Raw genomic sequence first — 24,591 nt, forward strand, 5'->3', positions numbered from 1 at the left:
GGGGGAAGAAGAGGAGGAGGAGAGAGACAGGCAAGAAACAGATGACGACATGATGGAGGCTAGACGTAAAACTATTCAGAATAGGAGGGAGGATGGACCCAAGGGGTCAGGGAGCCCTTGGCCATGCCCAAAATGCACCAGAATACAGGAAATCACATCAAACTAATTCAAAATGTTGGGAGTTGGGGGCCTGTGCCCCAGCAAAGCTCTTGGTCTAGAAATGCCCCTATATGGCCCCACAGCATCTTCCAGAACATCGACTCTCCTTTGTATGAAGGTTCATCTGTACAGCTGTCTAAACTAGCTCCAATACATTAACACTTCACCCCTTCATCACCTAGCTACCTGGTAGGTCAACCCTTCCATAACAGTTTAAGTTATGGAGTTCAACACAGATTCAGGTTCTTATTTACATCCTACAATTTTAAAACGTTGTGCATTGAAGTGGAGATTTGGACCAGGATGGAACCATAGGATGATTTAATGACATTCCACCTAAAGGATTTAGGGTTTGGCTCTCATTTAGATAGAGTCTAATTCAACCAGCCATGAACTAACAGAGGGACACACGCTAAAGCTCCTGTTTCCTCTCTGGCATTCCACCAGCCTCACCGGGGCGGGCTGGGCCTCCAGCCAGCGGCAGTGCTGCTGGGAGTCACGCAGCGACTGCGAGACGGCGCGGAGCTGACCGGCCAGAGAGCCCCTCTCCTCCAGGGCCTGCTGGAGCTGGAGGAGAACACACATCTCTATTAACAGAGCCCTGCTCCTCCTGGAGGAGAACACACATCTCTATTAACAGAGCTAGTAGTACTTGTCTGTGTGTGTGTGTACCTGGTGGTTGAGCTGCTGGTAGTACTTGACCCTCTGTCTGTGTGTGTGTGTACCTGGTGGTTGAGCTGCTGGTAGTACTGGTCCCTCTGCTGGATCTCCACCAGACAACGCTGCAGTTCTCGGTGGATCTGGATCCTCTCGGCCTGCAGCTGCTTCACCTCCTGCTGGCCCCCTCCCACCCCTGTCTCCTCCTGCTGGCCCCCTCCCACCCCCGTCTCCTCCTGCTGGCCCCCTCCCACCAGTGCCAACGTCTCCTTCAGGAAGACCAGAACACGACCACCTGGGTTAGCCCATGTCTCGGTACCATGGGTACCGTCAGCTCTACGTTTATACACATCATAGAAGTTATTAATATTATTGTTAGTAGGGGCAGGTGAACCCTACTTTGAGGGGCTGCTTGGGGGTCACCTTGTTGGCCTCCTGGTTCTGCCTCAGGACTTCACTCTGCAGCCTGCTGTTTTCAGACCTACAACAGAACAGGCCTTTCAACACACACTTAGGACCCGCAGGGATACAGAAGACATTATCTTTAAGAGTTTTGATACGCCATCCGCATTTAGGTTTAAATATATGACTTGGCAATAGATATTTAATGAAATCTATATTGCTAAAAACCAGCTTACCTCATCTCAGCGAGCTGGAGTTGGGAGCTGCGGAGGTCCTGCTCTGTGAGGTGTCTGCAGGCCTGCTCCTCCTCCAAGGCCTTCTGGAGATCAAGAACCTTCAGACGGACCTCCTGCAACCAACCAGAGGAACAGCTTTAGGGGTCTGGTAACAGTAATCCAATGGAGGAAAGAGTGAACAGCAACTGAATTGACACTCATATCTCTTTAGTCATTTGTTTCAAATGAACAAAAGAGATATATGAAATGAAAAACAATGCAAGTCAAAGCAGTGGCATGAAGAAGCTATGAGACTCCAACCCTGCATGCAGTAAGAAAAATGCACAGCCAATGGCCCAGAGAAAAGACAAGACAACCAATGGATTCACAGCCGCCAACTCACCAGCCCGTCCCTCTCATTTTGAAAGATTTCAATGCGGCTTCTATTCGGTTCGTCCGGCCCGTAGGAAACAACCGGCCCTTGCCTGGACTCAAACCCTCTCTTTGCCCCCACCAGCTCGCCCATCAGCCTCTCCCGGTCGTTCTGGAGGCTGGCCATGGACTTGGAGAAGGCAGACATCTGCTTACTGAAGGTGTTGTTCTCCAGGCTGACTCTCTGCAGCTCACCTTCCTTCTCCGACAGAGCTTTGGAGAGCTCGTCCACCAAAGTGTTGAGCTCCGATTGCGTGTTATTGCTGGTCAAGGCGTTCACTTTGTGAACGAGGACGTACTTCTCTTTGGTGAACACGGCTAACTCCGAGGCAGCGTCCTGGAGGCCGTGCTCAGCCTTGGTCAGGGAGGCCCGAGTCTCTCTGAGTTCACTGTCATATCTCTTCTGCAGGGTTTTAAAGTCCTCAATAAGCACGTCGCGATCATTCTGCAAAGCAGCCATGGCTTTTCCCAGGGACTCATTCTTAGCGGTTAAATCTTTGCTTTGACTGTGGGAGTCTGATAAAAGCTGTTCTGTTTGAAGCAAATCTCTGGCCAGTTCCTGCACCCTTTGATCTGCGGTTTCCCGCTCATTTCTCATCAGCTGCACCTCTCGCTCGAACGTGTCCAACTCACCGTTGTATTTATCCTCGGCTTCGGACAGTTTTTTGTCAGTGTCACTTTCGAGCTGCTGAAGTTTATTCTTCAACTCGTCTGTTAAGAGTTTCTGGGCAGAAAGTCTTTGCTGTATGCCATTACATTCACTGGCTTTTGAGGCCACAACCTGCTGCAAATCACAAATCACCTTGCCTTCATTGGTCTCCGCTCGCTCCTTTTTCAGGGCCAATATGTCTGCTTCCTGATTTGAGACCTGAGATTTAAGATTAGATGACTCTGCTCTTAATGAATTGCTTGTTTCCTGTTCATTTTGAAGTTCTAATATTGAGTCTCTGTGCTGCTTTTCTTCGACAGCTTTTTGGATCTCCAGATTTTTTATCATATCTTGCTGCCTTTTGAGCAGTTCCTTTAACTGGTTGTCCTTGAGTGACAGCACTTGATTCAAGTCCTTTCTATAGCGAACCAACTGCGCCCTGAGCATGGCGTTCTCAGAGTTCAGGTCATCCATCTGATGCAGAAGTTTCCTTATTTCATGTTTCATTCCTTTGGTTGCACTGAGGTCCCCATTGGCAGAGCCATCTCTGTCTCTTAGCACCAACTGATTCTTCTCCTCTAGCATTCTGTACTCAGATATCAACCGCTCCCGCTCAGTCTGCAATGATATCATGGAGTTCCTGAATGAAGCCATTTTCTCATCAACATTCTCTTTCTCTTGAGTCAACCTGTCCAGTTTCAGCTGCAGCCCTCTCACCATGTTCTCAATCCTTCTGGTCTCTTTGTCAGCCCGGTCCCTTTCAGAATATAAAGATGTGACGCGGTCCTCATAGCCTGCTATTTGAGCACGATGATTGGCTTGGAGTTGTTCTAGATAGCCTGACATCTGGCCATCTCTGCACGATAACAAGGAGGAGATCTCTGCATCTTTATTCTGTAGAAGCTTTTTCAGCTGAAGAGAGATTGTCTCTTGTTTCTCAAAGTCAGCCTTAAATGTGTCCTTCTCAGACTGGAATGTGTAAAGCTGTGCCTCTAGATCAGAGCTAATCTTCTCCAGTTGTTGGATACTGAGTAGCCTTTGAGATCCAACATCTTCCTTGTCGGCAAGCTCTCTGTTCAGTTTGCTTTTGTCCTGTTCTAGCTGTTCAACTTGAGCTTTACATTTGGTTAGGTGCATGTTCATTATTTCCACTGTTTCATTGAGTTCAGTATTACTGACGCCTAGAACAAAAATTTGACGCTGGTGTGCAGCGGCTGCAACTGAATATTCATTGTGTCCCCTTTCTAGCTTGGACTTTAACATCCGCAACTCGCTGATCTCTCCATCTTTTGTCCTCATGTCCTCAAGAAATTGTTTGATCACAAAGCCTTGCTCCAGCAGCTGGCTATCTTTCTCATGCAATGCTTTTTGGAAAATATTGTTCCACTGCTTTGAGGCATCTGCCCCATGAGGATCAGACGACAGGGCGGCCAACTTGGCCATATTAGTATCTGCTTCTTGCCTGAGAGTCATGATCTCCAGATCTTTGGAGTCCATTTGCTGTCCCAACTCAATGAGCATTTGAGTTTCTTTTTCTTTTAATCCCTGAAGTTCATCTATTCTTCTCTGTAGAACTGCATCTCGCTCCATGTACATGTTTTGTGGAATGTTTTCATGCATGACCTGATCTGCCTTTTTACTTTTCTCAGCCGTTTCCAGAACTAGCTGTTCTTTTTCACTTTGAAGTCTCCTGACGCTTTCATTAGCCTTCTGGAGAAGGATTTTGTATGTCATCAGCTCCTTATCAAGGTTTTCACTTCTGTCTTCTAAATATGAACCTTTCTCTGAACTGTTCTTTAGTTCTTTTTTCAGCTGTTCACATCCAACTTGTGAGGCTTTCAAGGCCTTTTCCAAGTCCAAAAATCGTTCCTGGTATTTGATACAGTCCTGTTGGAGCTGATTCACTTCTTGGTGCTTTTCCTTGAGGAGCTCCTGAAGTTCCCTCCTGATGCTTTTGGAGCCTACACTGCCTCTCTGAGCCGTTTTGAGTTTTTCCTCAAATTCTTTGACTAATCGTAATTGTTGTTGCTCCTTTTCTTGGCAAACCTGAGAAGCATTTTTCTTACTAACACCTAGTTGGGAGGATATCTGCTTATTTTGAGTTTGCAAAACATTGACTGACTCTGTCAATTCGGCCATTCTTTCGGAGTTCTTAAGAAGCATAGTTTCCAAATATTCATTTTCATTTTTCACCTTTCCAGAAATCTCTTGAACGTTTTCCAGTTCCTCTTGCAAAAGAGATTTGTCATCCTCCAAGATTCTCACCTTCTCACGAAGGCAGATCATCTCTTGGCTGTGGTCATTACGAATGTCTTGGAGGTCTTTTATTCTGTTATCCTTGTCTCCCAAATGCAATTCATGTTCATTCTCAATTTGGGAAATTTTTGACAAAAGACTCTGTTTCTCCTTTTGCAACAAGTCATTAATTTGCTGTTGAACCCCAAGTTCAGTATTCTGAGTCTGAATCTGGACAGTTAGTGAATTGTTCAAACTGAGTGCTTCATCAAGTTTAAATTGCATGTTTTTGAAGGACTTGGAATCAAACTGAAACTTTTCTAATAAGGAGTTGGCTTCTTTTAGCTCTTCTGACATTTTGACACTCTCTGAATGAACCTCTGTAAGCTCTTCTTCTCTAACCTTTACGGACTCTTGGAGGCTCCTGATTTTTTCTTCTAATTGTTGCATTTTAACGGTCAAATCAATATTGAATTCATGTTTTTGATCAAATTCAAACAATTGCTTCCTAATGTTCTGATTCTCCTTCTCCAACTCATCAATCATGTTCTGCTTTGCTTTAGCAAATTTTCGCATTTTTTCTTTAATTCTAACATTTTCCTCTCCAACATCTCGAGCCTGCATCTCTAAGCCCTCCCGCTCAGATTCAAGTTGATGCAATTGTACGAGTGCCTCTTGCCTCTCTCTTAACCCCCCCTCCAGAAGCAGTCTCATCTTATCCATTTCACTACTTCCATTTTCATAAGCTTGGAAAAGAGTCTCATAGTCTTGTTTGAGCTCTGCATGTTTAGACTTCCATTCAGATAGTTCCTCTGTTTGAGAATCTTTAAGTGACTCAAGCTGGCATGAAAATGCTTGCTTTTGTTGTGTGATATTTTCAATGGTCCGCTTAAGGCTTTCACAGGCCGCTGACAGATTGTGGTTATCATTTAGTATGCACTCAACTTCTGTAATGAGCCTGTCCTTCTCCGCGCCTAGAGAAGACACCACATTTTCAATGTCTATATTTTGTTGTTTTAGGTTTCCCACTGTCGACTCTAATGATAACGTTTTGCCCACCTCTTCTTCACATTTGACCTTCATTGTTTCCAACTGATCTTTAAGTGTAGAGTTCTGCCTCATGAGGTCCTTCCTTGAGACCAAGGCTGCTTGGAGCTTTCGTGTTAGCAGAGTAGTTTTACTAATATTCTCCTGAACAACATCTTTAGAGAAAACATGTTCAGACTTCTGAAGCTGATCTACTTGGGTTCTCATTTTCTCCATAGCCAATTCATGGAGATGAATTTGTCGCTGCAGCTGGTGTTCAAGGGAGGCAATGAGTTCTTCCTTTTCTGTAATCAGAGACTGAGCAATGAACAAAGCATCATCTCTCTCCTTAAGTTTCGCTTTAAGCTGTTCAGGTAATGTGTCCAAAGACTGAACCTCCTCTTTGCAAATAACATCCTGCTGAAGACTGTCATCGTGTTGAATGGGGATGTTCTGATTAAACTGGTAATTTGGTTCCTCAGCATCACTTAGTTTACTTTTTAATGGTGCAACCTCATTCTGAAGCACATTAACAATCCTGAAGGCATTTTCTTTCTCTTGTTGCAACAATCCCGTATGCATCTTGCTACTTTCCTTCTCCATACTATACAATTGTGCCTTTTCAAGCTCCTTAGCCAAGACATCTTTTTCCTCATTAAGTTTCAGTTGTGTTTCTGCTAATGTGCTTTGAATACGTTGGATCTCTAAAGATTTTTGAGACACTGACTCAACTGCTGTCTGTAGATTTGCTTTCAACTTGCGTATTTGCTCAAGGAAACCCTTTTTCTCTTCTAGTAATATCCTATGCTCATTTGCAATAGCATCTGAACACCGCAGTGTCTCCTCAGTGGCAGCCTGTGAGACAACCACCTTGCTTTCAAAGGCTTGGTGGTCACCTATTAATTTTTGTTTCTCTTGCTGACTGCCAGATTTTTCTACTTGAAGGGCATGCTGATATTTATCCAACTCTTCTGTTTGCCCTTTGATCTTCATATTAGCTTCTTCCAAATCATTTTCAACCAGTTTAAGTTTTAAAAGCAATTCCTGTGAACTCTGCTCAAAGACTAAAAGAGACTCATTTTTACTCCTCACTTCAGATGACATTGTCTCCAAGTTTGCCCTTACAGCTTCAAGGTCTGAATGCAAGTTTGAAAGTGATTGGCCTGGGTTATTTTCAGCAAGGGAAATTTGTAGGTCTCTTAAAGTTTTATCTCTCTCTTCAACAAGCTGTTTCAAAATCTCTAACTTGTGTAAGCGAGACACAGAAATGGCACCGATGTTATCCAGTTCTATGCTCTGATGTTCAAACTTTAACTGGAGATCATTAAGGTCATTGGTCTGCTGAGCATGTTGTTCAATGAGAGCCTTGAATTCATCCTTCAGCTTAGATAGTTCTTGAACCAACTTATTTTCATTCTCTTGAGACTTCTTTAATGTTTCTTTACAGGCAATTAAAGCAGCTTGGGCCTTTTTCTGCAGCACTGCTTTTTCTTGTTTAATTTGTGCAAGTTCATTTTGAAAAACGAAAATGGAATCAGACTTCTGCTTCAAAATATCTTCACTTCTTCTCATCTCATACTCAAGATATTGTATTTTTTCCTGAAAGTCATGTCTGTCATTTTGAGTAGCAAGCTCTTTTTCTGAAATACTTGTCTGCAGTTCTGTGAGGAGGGAGGTCTTTTCATTGAGTCTAAGCAATGTTTCTGTCAAACAATGTTCTTTATCATTCAATGCAGCCTCTAAAGTCTGTTTATTTGTCTGGAAACTTCCCACAAGAATATGTTTCTCTCTTTCCAGTAGGGAAATACAATTTTCTTTGTCTAGGATTTTGTTTTCCAGCAGCAAAATATTTTCTTCATACTGTCTTATTGTAACCTGTGCTTGCGATGTAATTTCTTGCAACCTTTGTTGTACAACTGATACCTCTTCTGTGTTTCCATTTTCTTCTTTTTGCTTTTCATACTGCTCAAGCCTTTTCATTAGATCCTTTCTTAAAAGGAGAGCGGCTTGAAGCTTCTTCTTAATTGCATCTTTATCTTTGGATAGTTTTCTATTTTCCGCTTTGACATGATCATTTTCTTCATTCAGCTCACTATTGTCCAAGATCTTCGATTCAATGTCTTTTTTAGACAATAAAATATGCTCTTCCAACTGTTGTAACTTATCCTCTTGCTTTTTCATTAGGCTTCTGTACTCCTGCTCCATGCTTTGCAATTGTTTTTGTAGACTACCATTTTCTTCTGCAAGTTTGATCCTTTCATTGGAAGCAGATTCTATAACCTGAGCGATAGCCAGATCTTTGTCCTTCAGCTGCTGGCTGAGCCCGGCCAGTAGCTCCTTCTGCTGACTGATCTGAATGCTCATACACTCACTCTGTTCAGCCTTTGCTTGCAACTCATGGCGCAGAGAGGATTGATGAGCAATGGCCTCCTTCTCCTTATCACAGGCACTGTGGCGCTGTGCTTGCAGATGGTTCACTTCTACTTGTAAGGCATTGATCTGTTTGTATGCTTCATTATGTCTCTTTTCCCCTTCTTCAAGCTTATATTGCGCCTTCTGCAGTTGCACTAGAGCTCCATCTAGCTGGCCCTTTAACGATTCTAACTCGAAGAGATGGCTCTCTTGCAGCTCTTTTAATCTGACCTTTAAAGATAACTCTTCTTCAGATGATGCTGCCAATCTCTCAGACATGCTTTGTGACAAAACAGATAGATCATTGTCAGCATTGACTTTGCTTATTTTCAGTTTTTCCATCTCCCTTTCCACATCTTCCAATACCTGTTGCAAGTGATTGTTCTCATTCTCCTTCTCCTGGACAGAAGCCAATATATTTTCCAGTTGTAGTCTTGATGCTGATGCCTCCAGCTCTTTAGCCTTAAGCTGTTCAGAACCCATTTGGATTGCAGATGCTGCATCTGACAACTTTGCTTGCAAATTGTCTAAGTCTTGTTTCAATGCACTAACTTTAAAATCTTTAGAATGAATTTCATTTTCAACACTTTTCAACTGCTCAGAAAGATCATTCTTATCTTTTGATTCTCTATCCAGAACTAATAGCCACTCTTTCTCAGAATCTTGTAGAATTTGCTCTACTTTAAGAATGTTTGATTTTAATTCAAAGATTTCTTTGGCTTTGACACTAACCTTGGCTTGGAGCTTCTCCTTTTCGGACTTGGCTTTCTCCATGGTTTCATTCATGTTGCTGGTCAGCTGCTGCAGCTCCTCCTGTGTGGACCTTGTATGTTCAACATGCCTTTGCTCCAGTGTCTCCTTCTCTGCAACAAATGTGTTAATTTCCTCCTTCAATCTAATCTTTTCATTATTGATGGAACTGATATGGATCTGGTGTTCTTCTTTCAATGAACCGATTTCCTCATGCAGTCTTTTATTTTGCTCCTCCAGCCTCGGAAGTTTAGAAACCAGGTGGGTCATCTGTTTGGCCTGGCCTGTGTACTCGCTGTTTATTGCATGAAGGTCCATTTCTCTCTGCTCAAGGTTTTCTGTCAGCAGCTTCATCTGTACTTCTACCTGAACATGTTTGGATTTCAGACTCTCCATCTCCATTGTCAACGATGATGTGTTTGTTTGGTACCTAGAGACGGCTTCTTCATTTTGTTTGGACAAACTAGAATTTAGCTCTAGAGTTCTCTGAAGTTCTTCCTTGGTTGACAAATACTCTTTTCTAAGGATCTCTACACTACCCTCTGCAGCCAGAGCAGCATTACTGTCATCAAGGGCCTTTGAAAGACTTGCTACTTCGCCAGTTCTTATGGTCAGTTGATTTCTGGCATGTTGTATCTCCTCTGAGAGTTTTGCATATTCATCTTGGAGGCTGCTAAAGGCACTTTGCTTCTCTTCTTCAGACTTGCTGAAATGTGCAGACTCTGTGGATAACAGCTGAACCTGACTCTGTAACTGTGATACCAACTCAGTACTCTGCATGAACTGAGCCCTGATAAGGGTCATATCTTCTGCTTTTGTTTGCATCTCCTCAAGAGACTTAGTCTGGACTAAAAGAAGGGATTCTTTTTCTTTAATTGTTTCTTTTAGACTTTGTATTTCAGACATGTGTGCTTGGAGACTGTTGTTGAGCTTTGCAAGAGATTCTTGAACGTGTGAAAGCTGCTCTTTCAGGCTTCCACATTCAGTTTCTTTGGCGAACAATTTTGAGTTAAAGTTTTCACTGGCTGCCAATGAAGTCTTCTGAAATTCAAGTATAACGTTTTCCTTTTCCTTCAGAGTGGCTTTTAACACAGAGGACTCTGAGGTTAGAGTGTCAACCTGATTTCTCAGGATTACAATGGAATCTTCAAATTTGGTCACTTGTGAACCTAAATTGCAATTTTTATCAACTGTCATTTTCATTTGAATCTCTTGATCAGCTAACCGACTGCCAAGTTCAGTGTTCTTTCCCACTGCATCGCTCAATTCTCCCTTGATTCTTGCTATGGTCTCTACATTTATATCAATCTCATTTTGAAGTTTTGTCTTTTCACCAGTCGATTCTGTCTTGGTCAAACAAAGGTCTTTTTCATTCTGTTGCAATGCGGTCTCTTTATTTTCCAAACACTGCTGAAGGTTCTGAATCTGAGTCTGAAGCTGGGTGATGACCAGGGACTTCTGGCTCGTCTGGCCCTCAGTCTCTACAGACTTTGCTTGCAACTGCTGAAGGAAATACCCCTGCTGTTTAAGAGAGTCTTCTTTTTCTTGGACAGTCAAACTAAGACTTTCCCTAATTGAGCATGCCGTTTTTAGTTCTTCTGTCAAGTTAGACACCTGGTTTTCCATATTAGAGACTGTCTCTTTGAGATTTGAGACATTTTCAAGTAATTTGGACTGCTCAACCAATGTTTTCTGATTCTCTGAATTTAATAGTGCATTCTGTTGATTCAGAGCTTGAATATTGTTCCTGAAATGTTCAACCTCTGTTTTCCTCTGATTGACTTCATGTACAAGTTGCTGGTTTTCTGTTGAAACAGTTTCAACAGCAGATCTGAGGTTATTTATTTCAATGTCTGTCTTTCCTGAATCCTCAGTCATCACACCAAGCTGATTGGTGAGCGATGCCACCAATTCATTCTGTATGTTCAGTTCATCTTTGTGATTTCTAAGGTCATGTGATACATTTCTCAAAAACTGTTCCTTTTCTTCCATTTGTCGATGTAGCTCCAAACATTCCTCCCTTAGTGACGCAGCCTTGCCCTGTATCTTGGATACAGTATCTTTCTGCAGAATCAACTCTTTCTGAAAAGCAGAACATTCCTCAGCTTTCTGCTGATACATCGTGTCTTTCTCCATCAACCCTGACTTCAGAGCAGAACCTTGTTCTTGAAGAAGAGACAAAGTTTCCTGAAGTTGCATCATTTGATCGTTCTGAGCTCCCATGTTAGCACATTGCTCAGACAAGATAGTTTCCTTTTCAGTCATTGAAAGGTTGAGATGATTCACTTGTGTTGTCAAACGGTCCAATTGTTCTTGTAAAGCTGCAGCTTCATCTTCCTTCGCCCTTAATGTGTCTGAGAGATTCTTACATTCAGTTGATTTAAGCAGCAAACCTTCAGCATGGGTCTGTTTGTTTTGCTCAAGAACATTGTTTAATTCAACTGTTGCCAATGCAAGATCGTCTTTCTTTTTCAAGAGTCCTTCTATTATTTTGCGATTTTCAGAATTTTGCATTTCTAGCCCTAGAATTTTCTCTTGAAGCAAATTCCTCTCAGATGCAACTTCAGAGAATGACTGAATATTCTGTGCCAAATCTTCTTTAAGTTGTTGACTTTCCTCTGAGAGATTGACCACTTCAAGGCTTAAATTTGAGTTCTGCTCAAGAGCCCCCTTTAGTCTTCCATCTAGTTCATATGCTACCTGTATTTGCTGAGCAAGCTCCTTTTCCCTGATTTCATAAGCAGCACGCAGTTGGTGATTTTGCTCTGTAAGTGCTTGGATGTGACCATGGAAACCAGACATTTCTACTTGTTTATGTTCAAGCTCTTTTCTCAGTCCATTGTTCTCAGAATCAAAGTTGTCTAGGCTTGTCTTTGTTTCTGCCTTTTCATATTCTAGCTTTGTGACATTAACCTCAATGGCAGAGAGTTTGTTGGTAAGCAAAGTCAGCTTTTTATCCCTCCTAACAAGATTCTCTTTGTATTCCTTACATTCTTGTGTTACATTTTTCAACACATCATCTTTGTCTGCAATTTGCTGTTGGAGGTTTGAGCATTGTACTCGAAGTGCTTCAACCTCTGCATGGTCATTTGATATAACCAAGGTCTTTTGGACAATATCATTCTGCAACATGGTGCACTCCTCCTCTTTTTGTGTTAAAAATACTTCTTTCTCAACAAGATCAGCCTTCAGGGATAAGTGCTGTTCCTGAAGAAGAGACCGCGTTTCTGTCAGTTCACTGTGCTGGTTTTGCTGGGTGAATAATACCACCCTGAGATCAACAAGGGTCTGCTCTCTCTCCTTGATGCCATTCTGGAGCTCCTCAACCTGAGATGATACACTTTTAATGTTTTCTTTTAGCAGGGTTACCTCTTTCTCCTTAGCGCTAAGCAATTGGTTGAGATGATTACATTTGTTGGTTTTCTCTAGCAGAGTTTCTGAAATGGACTGAGAACTTTGCTCAAGGACCCTGTTCAATTCCTGTGTTTGAACACTCAACCCCTCTTTGTCTCTTTGAAGGACTTGAATCATTTTGCTCTTCTCAGAATTCTGTTTTTCAAAGTCAATTATTTTCATTTGCAGATCCCTCTCAAGTTCAGAAAGGCTTTTGCCTGTCACCGTTACTTGTGTTTCAAGTCTCGCCTTCTCATCGATCAGGTAATTCACTTGGTCCTCTAGATTTGAGTTTAGCTGAAGAGCACATTTTAATTTTTCACTGAATTCTTCTACATTCTTCTTTTGTGAATCAAGATCCTTAATCAATTCCTTTAGTTTGCCCTGCAGCTGCTGTTTCTCAGCTTTGGTGTTTTTTAGGAGGTTCTTAAGTTTGGAGATATTTTCTGATTTACTTTCTAGTTCTTTTCCTAACTTTAAATTTTCAGATTCTCTGGCTTGTAATTCGGTGTTGAATTTGTGTTTTTCAACTTCAGCTTGTTCCTGGTTAGCTTTAAGTTGGTCCTCTAAAATGGTTATTGATTCAACCTTTTCTTGTGTGACCTTTTTCAATTGCTCTTGTCTCTCTAACTGTTCCTCTAGCTGTTCAGACAGTTTTTGCATATCAATCCTGTGCTTTGCCACATCTGCTGATAGATTGTTACGTTCTTCTTTGAGGGATTTGAGTTCTTGGTCAAACACCTGATCTTGATCTAGGAGCTGCTGTTTAAGTTTATCATTGCAAGAATCTTTGTCTTTGAGCTGCATGAGGATTCTTTCTGACTCCTTCTGTAGTGTACAGGCTGACTGGACCACCTGTTCCTTCAGGGAGGAGATGTGGGTTTCACATCCAGCTACATGACTGTTATGGCTCACAACCTGTTTCTGTAGATCCTCTTTGAGGCCCTGAATGATTTTTCTGTTTTCTGCGCCCTGCTTGGTCAGTTCCTCCCGAGCCTTGATCAGCTCCGTCTCCGTGCCCTTCAGCTTCTCCAACAACTCTGTGATGTTGACATTAAGGGATTGCTGGTCCGAGTCCTGAGCGTCTCTGAGGTTGTGCCCATCACTCTCTGCCTTGCTCAGAGCCTTTTCAGTGTGAGCTAGGTCCTCCTCCTTCACCCTGACCTCCTTCTTCAGGGCTGAGATCTGATCGGTATATTCCAGCATGCTACCGGACAGGCTTGATAACTCCTTCTCCTTGTCGATCAGGATATCTTTGAGATTATCGATTTCCCTCTCACAGCCTTGGAGGTCCTGAATGAGCTGAGCCCTCTCCTCCAAGTGGCTGGTGTTCAGTTTGTCCAGCTCTTCGTTGGTCTGCTCCAGCTCCGTCTGGAAGGTTTCTATGGCAGCTTCTTGTTTCTGAGTCTTTTAGGAGGGAACAGGAACCGTGGTCAGTGATGGTCTTAATACATATTACTATACATCTTGAGGAGTAGTCAGTGATGGTTAAGTCTTAATACATATTACTAAACGTCTTGAGGAGTAGTCAGTCCAAGAGCACGTTTAAACGTGTTATTTGGATACAACACAGCACAATGTATATTTAAAAGGGAACATACCTTATCCTTTAAGAGACTGAGCTTCTGAGAGAGGTCTACAACCTCTGCTTTTAATTGCAAAGACTGTTTCTCAAACCCACTGGATTTTTGGGTCATTTCCATGAGCTATAGGGAGAACAAAACAACCACATAGTCATAATCCTCACCGTCCCCCCCCACCATGGTCATCCCCCCCCATCGGCTGTGTGTGTGTGCTTACATTGTGCTCAGCGTGAAGGACTTTATCAGACACCTCTTTGAGGTGGATCTCCTTCTCCCTTAAGCTTTCCCGCAGACTGCTGATGAGCTCGAGTTTCTCGGAGGTCAGGGCGAGAGTGTTCTCCTTCTCGATCAGTGAGCTCTCCAGGCACTCCTGAGTGTCACTCAGACTTGGAGAAACAAAACAAATGGCACGTTTTGAACATATTTTATAATTAGGGACCGAGCCAAACATGGCAAGGTCCCTATTGAAACCCTCGTGTTTATTAGGGACCGAGCCAAACATGGCAAGGTCCCTATTGAAACCCTCGTGATTATTAGGGACCGAGCCAAACATGGCAAGGTCCCTATTGAAACCCTCATGTTTATTCTTCTTCTTATTATTATTTTCCCTCATCTTCGACTGCATTTTTCCCCCCCTGCACATATTCGAAAACTCATTTTTATTTGGCACATTTTGTGGGACTGGTGAAAAATTTGATATTCTAGCCCTCAAATTCACATTCGCCCCTAGGTGGCGCTATACCAACTATGCCAAAATTTCAACGTTTGCACAAGCATAACTCGTCACCGGTTGGACCTAAACTCATGAAACTTTGCACACATATGCAAATCCTCATAATGAACAAATTTAACTTAGCACTTCCGGTAGCCAGATTTTCCGCCATTTTGAATTTAGTTAAAAACAGTAAATTCTCCAAGGATCCCAGGTTTTTCGACTTTGACAAAATTCCTTTGGCACATATCATCTATGGCCCATTATCTTAAATCTGACATAAGGATTAGTCTGTAGGATAAATTTCAAAGTACCCATGAGCCATTGAGTTCAAAAAGGGGTGTGTTTTTCACCCCAAAAATAGTAAATTGCACATATCTACATTAATTGGACTCCTATGGTGTTGGACCTCTCTACTAAAGTTGTTCATGATCAAATTCTGAACAAGAATAAGTCAACAATTTTTCAAATGGGGCGTGGCATCGAAGTGGGCGTGGCCCGTTACTAAAATAGCCACAGTTCATAGACGCAATGTTTGATTTGAGCGGGACCAACTCAATGGCCGTTAGGTACCAAAGTTCTAACTGCTCACCAAAAATTAAGTCGATTTAAAAAACAACATGGCCGCCAGAGGAGGGTCGATCACTCTGCGGAGACCGTAGTAGTTATGAATATGAAATTCACAGCGCACGTGTAGACTGGTGCCTCTAGCTCACATACCAAAATTTGTGTTTCTCATGTGTGTAGCGCCCCCTACAGGAACTTTAAAAAGCAGCCCCTGAGCCACGTTTCACCAATATGTATGGAAATCGGTAGGCACGTATAACGTGCCAATACCTACAGAAAAGCCTCTTGGACCCATGCTCCAAACCCCACCGGAAGTCGGAAATTTTAATTTTTTCATTTTCACTCTCGGCGGCCATTTTGAATTTTTTTCACTTTTTTGCCTTGTATTTGAATGAACTCCTCCTAGGGAATTTATTGGATCTGCTTCAAAATTGGTCAGTACAGTCATGAAGTGGTGCTAAACCAAAATCGTGCTATTTGTGACTGTACGTTGAAGGGCGTGTCCGTGGCATGCCGTTAAAGTTGGCCATTTTTGAATTCCGTCGCATTGTATTTGAACAAACTCCTCCTAGGGAATTTATCGCATCTGCTTCCAAATTGGTTAGTACAGTCAAAAAATGGTGCTGAACCAACGCCGTGCTATTTGTGATTGTACGTTGAAGGGCGTGGCCGTGGCGTGCCGTCAAAGTTGGCCGTTTTGAATTCCGTGGTCTTATTTTCGCTTTTTTCCCCTTGTATTTGAACGAACTCCTCCTAGGGTATTTATCGGATCTGCTTCACAATTAGTCAGTACAGTCATGAAGTGGTGCTGAACCAAAATCGTGTTATTTGTGACTGTACGTTGAAGGGCATGGCCGTGGCGTGCTGTCAAAGTTGGCCATTTTGAATGGAATTCTTTCACTTTTTCGCCTTGTATTTCAACTAACTCCTCCTAGGGAATTCATCGGATCATTGATGTAGGGTTAATGAACATGTAATTCAGTTAAATGTGGTCTTACATGTTAATGTCAAAACAATCAGTAGGACACCACAGGGCACCTCTGCTTCTACAGATTACATAAATTCGCGAATTCTTTTTAAAACTGCGCTTTTTTAAAACTGCGCGCAGTGATGAACGGGACCTCGTGCCGGCTTGCGGCTGCGTCACGTGCGGTCCTAACGTGCACATCTTGCCAGCACACATGTTACGACGGCACGTGACGCAGCCGCAAGCCGGCGCAATTTTTTTTTAAAACTGCGCTTTTTTAAAACTGCGCGCAGTGATGAACGGGACCTCTTACCGGCTTGCGGCTGCGTCACGTGCGGTCCTAACATGTGCACATCTTGCCAGCACACATGTTAGGACGGCACGTGATGCGGCCGCAAGCCGGCCCGAGGTCCCGTTCATCACTGCGCGCAGTTTTAAATTCAGTTAAATGTGGTCTTACATGTTAATGTCAAAACAATCAGTAGGACACCACAGGGCACCTCTGCTTCTACAGATTACATAAATTCGCGAATTCTTTTTAAAACTGTGCTTTTTTAAAACTGCGCGCAATTTCAACTAACTCCTCCTAGGGAATTTATCGCATCATTGATGTAGGGTTAATGAACATGTAATTCAGTTAAATGTGGTCTTACATGTTAATGTCAAAACAATCAGTAGGACACCACAGGGCACCTCTGCTTCTACAGATTACATAAATTCGCGAATTTTTTTTAAAACTGCGCTTTTTTAAAACTGCGCGCAGTGATGAACGGGACCTCGTGCAGGCTTGCGGCTGCGTCACGTGCGGTCCTAACATGTGCACATCTCGCCAGCCCACATGTTACGAGACGTGACGTGACGCAGGCCGCAAGCCAGCACAAGGTCCCGTTCATCACTGCGCGCAGTTTTAAAAAAGCGCAGTTTTAAAAAAAATTCGCGAATTTATGTAATCTGTAGAAGCAGAGGTGCCCTGTGGTGTCCTACTGATTGTTTTGACATTAACATGTAAGACCACATTTAACTGAATTACATGTTCATTAACCCTACATCAATGATGCGATAAATTCCCTAGGAGGAGTTAGTTGAAATACAAGGCGAAAAAGTGAAAGAATTCCATTCAAAATGGCCAACTTTGACAGCACGCCACGGCCATGCCCTTCAATGTACAGTCACAAATAGCACGATTTTGTTTTTTGTTTTTGCTATCCGTTTTTTATGGAAGTAAATCTGTCTCATCGGATTTGGAAATAAAAAGCCATTGAATTTTAAGCACTGAATATTTATGCATTGAAATAACGTTTCTGGATTTTTTTGCCACTGAATTTAACTCTTTAAAATTTAACAAATCATTTTCACCTTTATTTTTCAATGTTCAAAAATTCAAAATCTAATATTCAACGTTAAAAAAAATTCAATGTGCAAAAGTCAATGTATAAAAGAGCAATCGATCCTAGATGTGAGATCGTGGTCAAGCAAGGAAAGGGAGCGGGAATAAGAAGGTCACTCGTTGGATACCTGACTCTGATGCTGGAAGGCGTGCAGAGCAGGTTATAGCCATGTGCAGAGCAGGTTATAGCCAAGTCCAATGGCAACGGCTGTGATGATGGCTCTTTCTTTCTTGTTACAAACGTTAATTCTAAGCATTTTACACAGTATAGCCTATAATAGGAAATGCTCAAAGATAAATCAACGTCCTTAAACACTGTAGCTTTTTATGGGGAAAGAAGCAACAATGGTGGACCGTACTAAACGCCCTATCCATTGTATGGGTCTGTAAAATTCTAATCAAATCAAATGTATTTATTGAGCATGTTTAAGAACAAGGTGAGGGGGGGGGCGGATTTTATGTTTTATTTATGTTTTTGTTATAATGCACACTGTTTTTTAACCCTTTTACTGCAGTTTATGAAACAAAGTATGAACTAATGTCTGTATGTGAAGTGTGTGATTTCAGTGACTTGGCTGAATTAGCATGAAGCGTAAGGGTAATTGTAGTGGGTTAGGAGCCAAATTTATTAGGGCACCCATTTGGGGCGATCCAAGGTGCACACAGTGACAACTGCAGCCTGTAGCTCCAGTGGAAGCACGGCATGCCTCTGGAAGAGGCGCCCGACAGCCACTCAGTGCGCAATACTGTGGGCTCTGTGTAATCTCATTACGCCACCACAGACGCATATCAACCGCTTAACTTCAGCCACTTAACGTGCGCCCGGTCACGAATGCAACCATTCCGTGTGATGTTGACGATACAAACGTTACAGTTTAAGCATGTGCATGTTTCTGCACGTGAACGACTTCATGCCTGTCTACTCTTCAAACTCGTGCATGTTGCAGAAAATGTGCAACAGCGCCCCCTGGGTGGGTCGTAGAATTCGGTGTAACACCCGCTCGCTCTCCTTGCTTGACCATGAGCTAGCATCTAGGATTGATTGCTCTTCCTTGTGTCCCCCGATATTAACGCTGAATTTCATACATAGAATTTTGCATCTGAATTTAGCATGTATTAACGTTGAATCTTTAGTTAAATTCAGAAGAACAAAAATCTGATTTGTTATTTCAATGCATAATATTCAGAGCTATAAATTCAATGGCTTTTCATTTTCAAAATCCGATGAGACAGATTTACTTCAATATTTTTTTGTTAAATTTAATCTTAAATTATATTTCAAAGAAATACAACCGTAATGTTTAATGCACTGTCCATTCTATCAAAAGAAATGTAATTATTACCATATATGGCCACCCTATACTATGGGTGTTGCTTGACAAGTCAAGATAGTAGTATTATTGCATAATTATATTTGATATGAACTTTTTGCCATTGGATAACAATGATGTATGCATTGCAAAAACCACATCAGGACATGGAATCTCTCTGAATAGTTAGCCTACCCCTTTAGCTGTTCATTTAGACTGGTAACAAGTAGCTGTTGTTTCTCCGTATCTCTGCTCTGTTGACTTCGGAGGTTGGCGAGCTGTCCTTGCAGTCTCTCAGACTCATTCTGCAGTGGTCATCAAAGGAAGATCATTATGAGAGGTTTAATCAAGCAACCATAGACGCACTCAAAGACACAACCAAACAATTCTTTGTCCCATTGTTGGTTAGAATTGATGGTATAGCTATGGTCTCATAAAAAAATTATAATAATTATCACAACATATTATACGCATTGTATAATGATTATGTATTACAATATCTTGTGTACACATAGCACACTAGGTAAATTCTTTATAACAGAGAACCCTTGGCAGGACTTTGCATGAGAGCAGCATTGTGGTTACTATGAGATTAAAGAAGCACACCAAACCATTAGCCTTCACCGCAAGAGGTGCTCTCCAGCGCACACAAAAACACACAAAGACACACACACACCTGAGGGAGCCCACATTGCAGTACATCTTCACCTACATCAAACGTCACCTGTGTTAGAAGGGTTTGTTAAAAGTCCTAAATCTCAAGGGGGGCACATGCAAACGCACACCTTGAAGACCTTGAAAGAAACACGATGTGATCAACAGCCATGGCTGTTTAACAATGAGACCAAGCAAGGTCATCCCTAAGGTCATCCTTAAAGTCATCCCTAAGGTCATCCCTAAGGTCGTCCTTAAGGTCGTCCTTAAGACGGATGATAAATTCAATGGGGTGAATAAATAAGGAGGCCCCTGGAGCGTCTTAAAGACCTGTTTACCTCAAAGACCTGTCTACCTGAGCCTCTCAAAGACCTGTCTATCTGAGCCTGTCAAAGACCTGTCTACCTGAGCCACTCAAAGACCGGTCTACCTGAGCCTGTCAAAGACCTGTCTACCTGAGCCTGTCAAAGACCTGTCTACCTGAGCCTGTCAAAGACCTGTCTACCTGAGCCTCTCTAAGACCTGTCTACCTGAGCCTCTCTAAGACCTGTCTACCTGAGCCTCTCAAAGACCTGTCTACCTGAGCCTCTCTAAGACCTGTCTACCTGAGCCTCTCTAAGACCTGTCTACCTGAGCGTCTCTAGGACCTGTCTACCTGAGCCTCCTAAAGACCTGTCTACCTGAGCCTCCTAAAGACCTGTCTATCTGAGCCTGTCAAAGACCTGTCTACCTGAGCCTCTCAAAGACCTGTCTACCTGAGCCTGTCAAAGACCTGTCTACCTGAGCCTCTCAAAGACCTGTCTACCTGAGCCTCTCAAAGACCTGTCTACCTGAGCCTCCCAAAGACCTGTCTACCTGAGCCTCCCAAAGACCTGTCTACCTGAGCCTCCCAAAGACCTGTCTACCTGAGCCTCCCAAAGACCTGTCTACCTGAGCCTCCCAAAGACCTGTCTACCTGAGCCTCCCAAAGACCTGTCTACCTGAGCCTCCTAAAGACCTGTCTACCTGAGCCTCCTAAAGACCTGTCTACCTGAGCCTCCTAAAGACCTGTCTACCTGAGCCTCCTAAAGACCTGTCTACCTGAGCCTCCTAAAGACCTGTCTACCTGAGCCTCCTAAAGACCTGTCTACCTGAGCCTCCTAAAGACCTGTCTACCTGAGCCTCCTAAAGACCTGTCTACCTGAGCCTCCTAAAGACCTGTCTACCTGAGCCTCCCAAAGACCTGTCTACCTGAGCCTCCCAAAGACCTGTCTACCTGAGCCTCCCAAAGACCTGTCTACCTGAGCCTCCTAAAGACCTGTCTACCTGAGCCTCCTAAAGACCTGTCTACCTGAGCCTCCTAAAGACCTGTCTACCTGAGCCTCCTAAAGACCTGTCTACCTGAGCCTCCTAAAGACCTGTCTACCTGAGCCTCCTAAAGACCTGTCTACCTGAGCCTCCTAAAGACCTGTCTACCTGAGCCTCCTAAAGACCTGTCTACCTGAGCCTCCTAAAGACCTGTTTACCTGAAGCGTCTCGATGCGGGCCTGGAGCTGCAGGCGGTCCTCCAGGTCCTGGCAGTGCTCCTCCAGGCCCAGGATCTGCTCCTGGAGCTGGTTCCTCTCCAGCTCCAACTCTGCAACGACTGACCGCAGCCCTCCTAGAGCCCAGAGTGAAGCACAGAGAGCGGTTAGAGGAGCAGCACCCTAACGGACGGCCAGACGCTGGCAGATAAAGGATTCTTCATATTAATGTGACGGTGATACAACAGGAGAATAGGAAAGGTGAAAGGATGAAATTCATCTTAAGAAAGATTTCCAGTGAGTTAAAGTCCTGAGAATGAAGAACCTCCAGTGCAATCCCAAGCCTGGAAGGCAAAGCAACCAAAAAACATAAAAAGGTCTGGATGGACACCCCATCTAAGGTGAACAAGGTGAACATCGGTGTGTCTGTGCTTTGGTTTTCTCTACAACCGTTCATCTGATCTACTTTGCACTTGGCAAGTGTATTGGTATGGACCCAACAGAGTTCGGTGTCTAATTGTGAAGTTGTATGGATGAGTGGTTCTCCAAGGAGCTGCACGTTTTGAACATGCTCTGCGTTAGTTTAGTAAATGACCAACTGCTTTTGTTTAGTGTTTTTGGTTGCCTATCCTAGAGGCCAAAGCACAACTCAAGAAGAGCAATAGGATGCCAAGAGGAAATGGGAAGGACATAGGGCATGCAAAACAATTAGGAACACAAAAAAAACTAAAAACACTTACCACAAGGGGGGGGGGGGGGGTGTCTCTACAGGTACGGTTACCTGATCTAAGAGTTCAGAGCATTTCACTGCTAATCACCCTCTCCTAGCCAGCTCAGGCAGCATGCACATGGTCAAAACTAACTCTAAAGATAGAACTTTAATGGTTCATGGTTCTGAGGTGAATAATTGAGATATACAATGTCTCTTATTGCACTAGGGGGAGTATTAGATTGCCGGTAATGTTAGACTGTTAATCTCAGAACCACTTTTAACAATTAGTAGTCCAAATAAGTCCCAATAAGACCAAAGCAACCACAACAAAGCTGAGAATTTCTGAAGAAACGCAAAGATAATCCATTCCAACAGAAATACGATGGGTTATGTCACCAAACAAACCAATGGACCACAATCCCACACGCACGACGGAGATACTGGTGTGACCCCACCATCTTGAAGGGTTAAAGTCAACCAAACAGCAAAATAATAGGGTTCCAAAATAGTGCGTGGATGACCGTGTGCATGCTGGTGTAAACTGTCCAGTGGCTCTCACACCTGGGTCGGGGGAACTGTACTCGGGCCACCAACCTCCCATGTTCTCCCCCTCCATGGCCTCTGTGCTCCCGGGGGCCACGCCCGGCTCCTGGAAGGGCGCCTGTCCGTCAAACTCAAAGTCCTCCTGTGAGAGGATCAGCCGGGGTTCAGCTCAAAGAGGATGGGAACAAGACAATTCCACTGGAGCCACAATCATGTTCATTAGAACTCTGCAGACTGACATAACAATACAAGGGACACAATGACTGGCAGCCTTCAGGGTCCATTACTGATTACCCTAGCAGGCTCTATCACTTGATTCAAGCCCCTTAGAGCAGGCTCCATTAGTTGGTTCATGCCCTAAGAGCAGGCTCCATTAGTTGGTTCATGCCCTAAGAGCAGGCTCCATTAGTTGGTTCATGCCCTAAGAGCAGGCTCCATTAGTTGGTTCAAGCCCCTCAGAGCAGGCTTGAAGGGGCTTGCTCCCCTTGGTTCAAGCCCCTTAGAGCAGGCTCCATTAGTTAGTTCATGCCCTAAGAGCAGGCTCCATCACTTGGTTCAAGCCCCTCAGAACAGGCTCAATCACTTGGTTCAAGCCCCTTGGAGCTGGAGCGCGACCTACCTGCAGGCTGCGCGGGGCCGGGCCGCCCGTCCGCGGGGCCCTGTGAGTGCCTTGCCCGTGGGCCCGGGTCAGCTCCTCCTCCAGCTCCTGCTGTCGGCTGACCAGCGCTGGATCGGAGCAGCCAGGAAAGAACCAGTCATCCTCAATCAGTTTTGTGCCACAGGGGAAGGGAGGGGTCAGGGGTCATGGATGAGTTATGAGGGGCCTTAATAACAGGTCACAATGACTGAGTGAATGGAGAGGAGTAGAAAGAGGGCATGGTGGTGGTGGGGTGATTGAATAAGAAGTGGATATGCTAATGATGTTACACGACAAGGATCTTTGTTGAAATCCACAGAGACAGAAGTAGAGGAAAGACACAAACAGTAGGTGGTGAAGAGAGAGGAGACAACGCCTCTGTGAGGGTGTGAGCAGATAGTTCCATTATCTAGGTTTCCATTGAACTCTGAAGTCTAGGTTAATGCCATGCATGGCAAGGATGGTAAGTTCATAGCCATTACTGTAATTGATGAATACCTAAAGCAAATACAAAAGGCAATGGTGGCAGGTTAGAGAGAGAGGGAGGGGGTGAGGGGAGAGATGGCAGGTTCTGAGGGGGGGGGGGAATTGCAATGTGTTTATTGTCTGAATAATCAGAAATTCAGCAGCATGGTGAAAGCAGAACAAACGTATCAAGCAAACCACAATTTGAACAAAACAATGCTCCATCTGTTTTGTGACATCAGGCAGAGACAGAGGTGGTGGAGGGGTGGAGGAGGGTGGAGGTCAGGGTTAGGGTGCAGCAGTATTAAGGGTTAGAGTTAGGGTGCAGCATTAAGGGTTAGGGTGCAGCATTAAGGGTAAGGCCATGGGTACAGCAGGTGCAGCTGCTAAGGCCTGTGCAATTTCACTCCTGAAATATATTAGTACTTAATACTAATTTACACTATTAATAAAACATTGACACAATGTTCCGCACACTGACCACAAAATTCTAGTTATTCAAACCTATGAAAAGCACCGGGCGTAATTATATGAAGGTTTGCATTTAGTCATCCGTAGTAGAACTCCAATTCACTCTGGGTTCAGTAGGTCTACTCTAAGGGGAATCACTCTGGGTTCTACTCTAAGGGGAATCACTCTGGGTTCAGTAGGTCTACTCTAAGGGGAATCACTTTGGGTTCAGTAGGTCTACTCTAAGTGGAATCACTCTGGGTTCAGTAGGTCTACTCTAAGGGGGTTTAATTCCACTGTACCCTGTCTGGCAGTAGAGTTTAGTCCATCGGTTTCCTTTATGACTCAAAGGGGTCATGGTTAAAAACCTTTGTTCTTTGTTCTGAGTATCAGCAATAGGAGTTCTCCAACACGCTTTAACGTAAAGAGTAATGAGAGTAACAAAACCCGCCCATTAAATATAGTTTTGAAAAGCCACAAAGCCAAAACATGAAAAAGACAAGTGACTTTGACCTCATCAGGTGTTAGCTTAGCCTCTTCCCTGGGTTAGTAGAAACACAGACAGCCTCATACCAACGTAGAAACACAATGACTCCAAACTACTGTTAGGGTGGACCCTGATGAAGAGGAGGTCCAACAGGAAGGAAACAAGAGGAGATAAAAGAAAGATGAAAAAGAAGAGGAAACACCACAGACAAAAGGAAAAAAGCTAACGGAGGCTGAACTAAAGAGCAACAGCCGTCGCTGTACGGCCGGGAGTTCCCCAGCCAAG

The 24,591-nt window shown here is 43.6% G+C and overlaps 1 protein-coding gene across 5 annotated transcripts in view; it reads right to left on the bottom strand.

The window, feature by feature from the left end:
- Positions 1-24,591, bottom strand: part of LOC311356636 (uncharacterized protein) — a 42,032-nt gene that overhangs the window by 4,597 nt on the left and 12,844 nt on the right. For 2 of the 5 annotated variants that reach the window (XM_084476430.1, XM_084476427.1), the window contains exons 14-24: positions 22,887-22,993; positions 22,286-22,409; positions 21,016-21,149; positions 19,052-19,161; positions 14,131-14,299; positions 13,932-14,036; positions 1,837-13,737; positions 1,455-1,567; positions 1,216-1,297; positions 885-1,085; positions 613-726 (exon numbers count right to left, since the gene is read on the bottom strand). In XM_084476430.1, the coding sequence (XP_084332556.1) occupies positions 613-726; positions 885-1,085; positions 1,216-1,297; positions 1,455-1,567; positions 1,837-13,737; positions 13,932-14,036; positions 14,131-14,299; positions 19,052-19,161; positions 21,016-21,149; positions 22,286-22,409; positions 22,887-22,993 (13,160 nt within the window). The remainder of the gene's footprint in view (positions 1-612; positions 727-884; positions 1,086-1,215; positions 1,298-1,454; positions 1,568-1,836; positions 13,738-13,931; positions 14,037-14,130; positions 14,300-19,051; positions 19,162-21,015; positions 21,150-22,285; positions 22,410-22,886; positions 22,994-24,591) is intronic. The other 3 variants (XM_084476429.1, XM_084476431.1, XM_084476428.1) reach the window with 3 other exon arrangements.

This window comes from Micromesistius poutassou, assembly GCF_964030765.1.
Source record: "Micromesistius poutassou genome assembly, chromosome: 12".
NCBI lineage: Eukaryota > Metazoa > Chordata > Actinopteri > Gadiformes > Gadidae > Micromesistius > Micromesistius poutassou.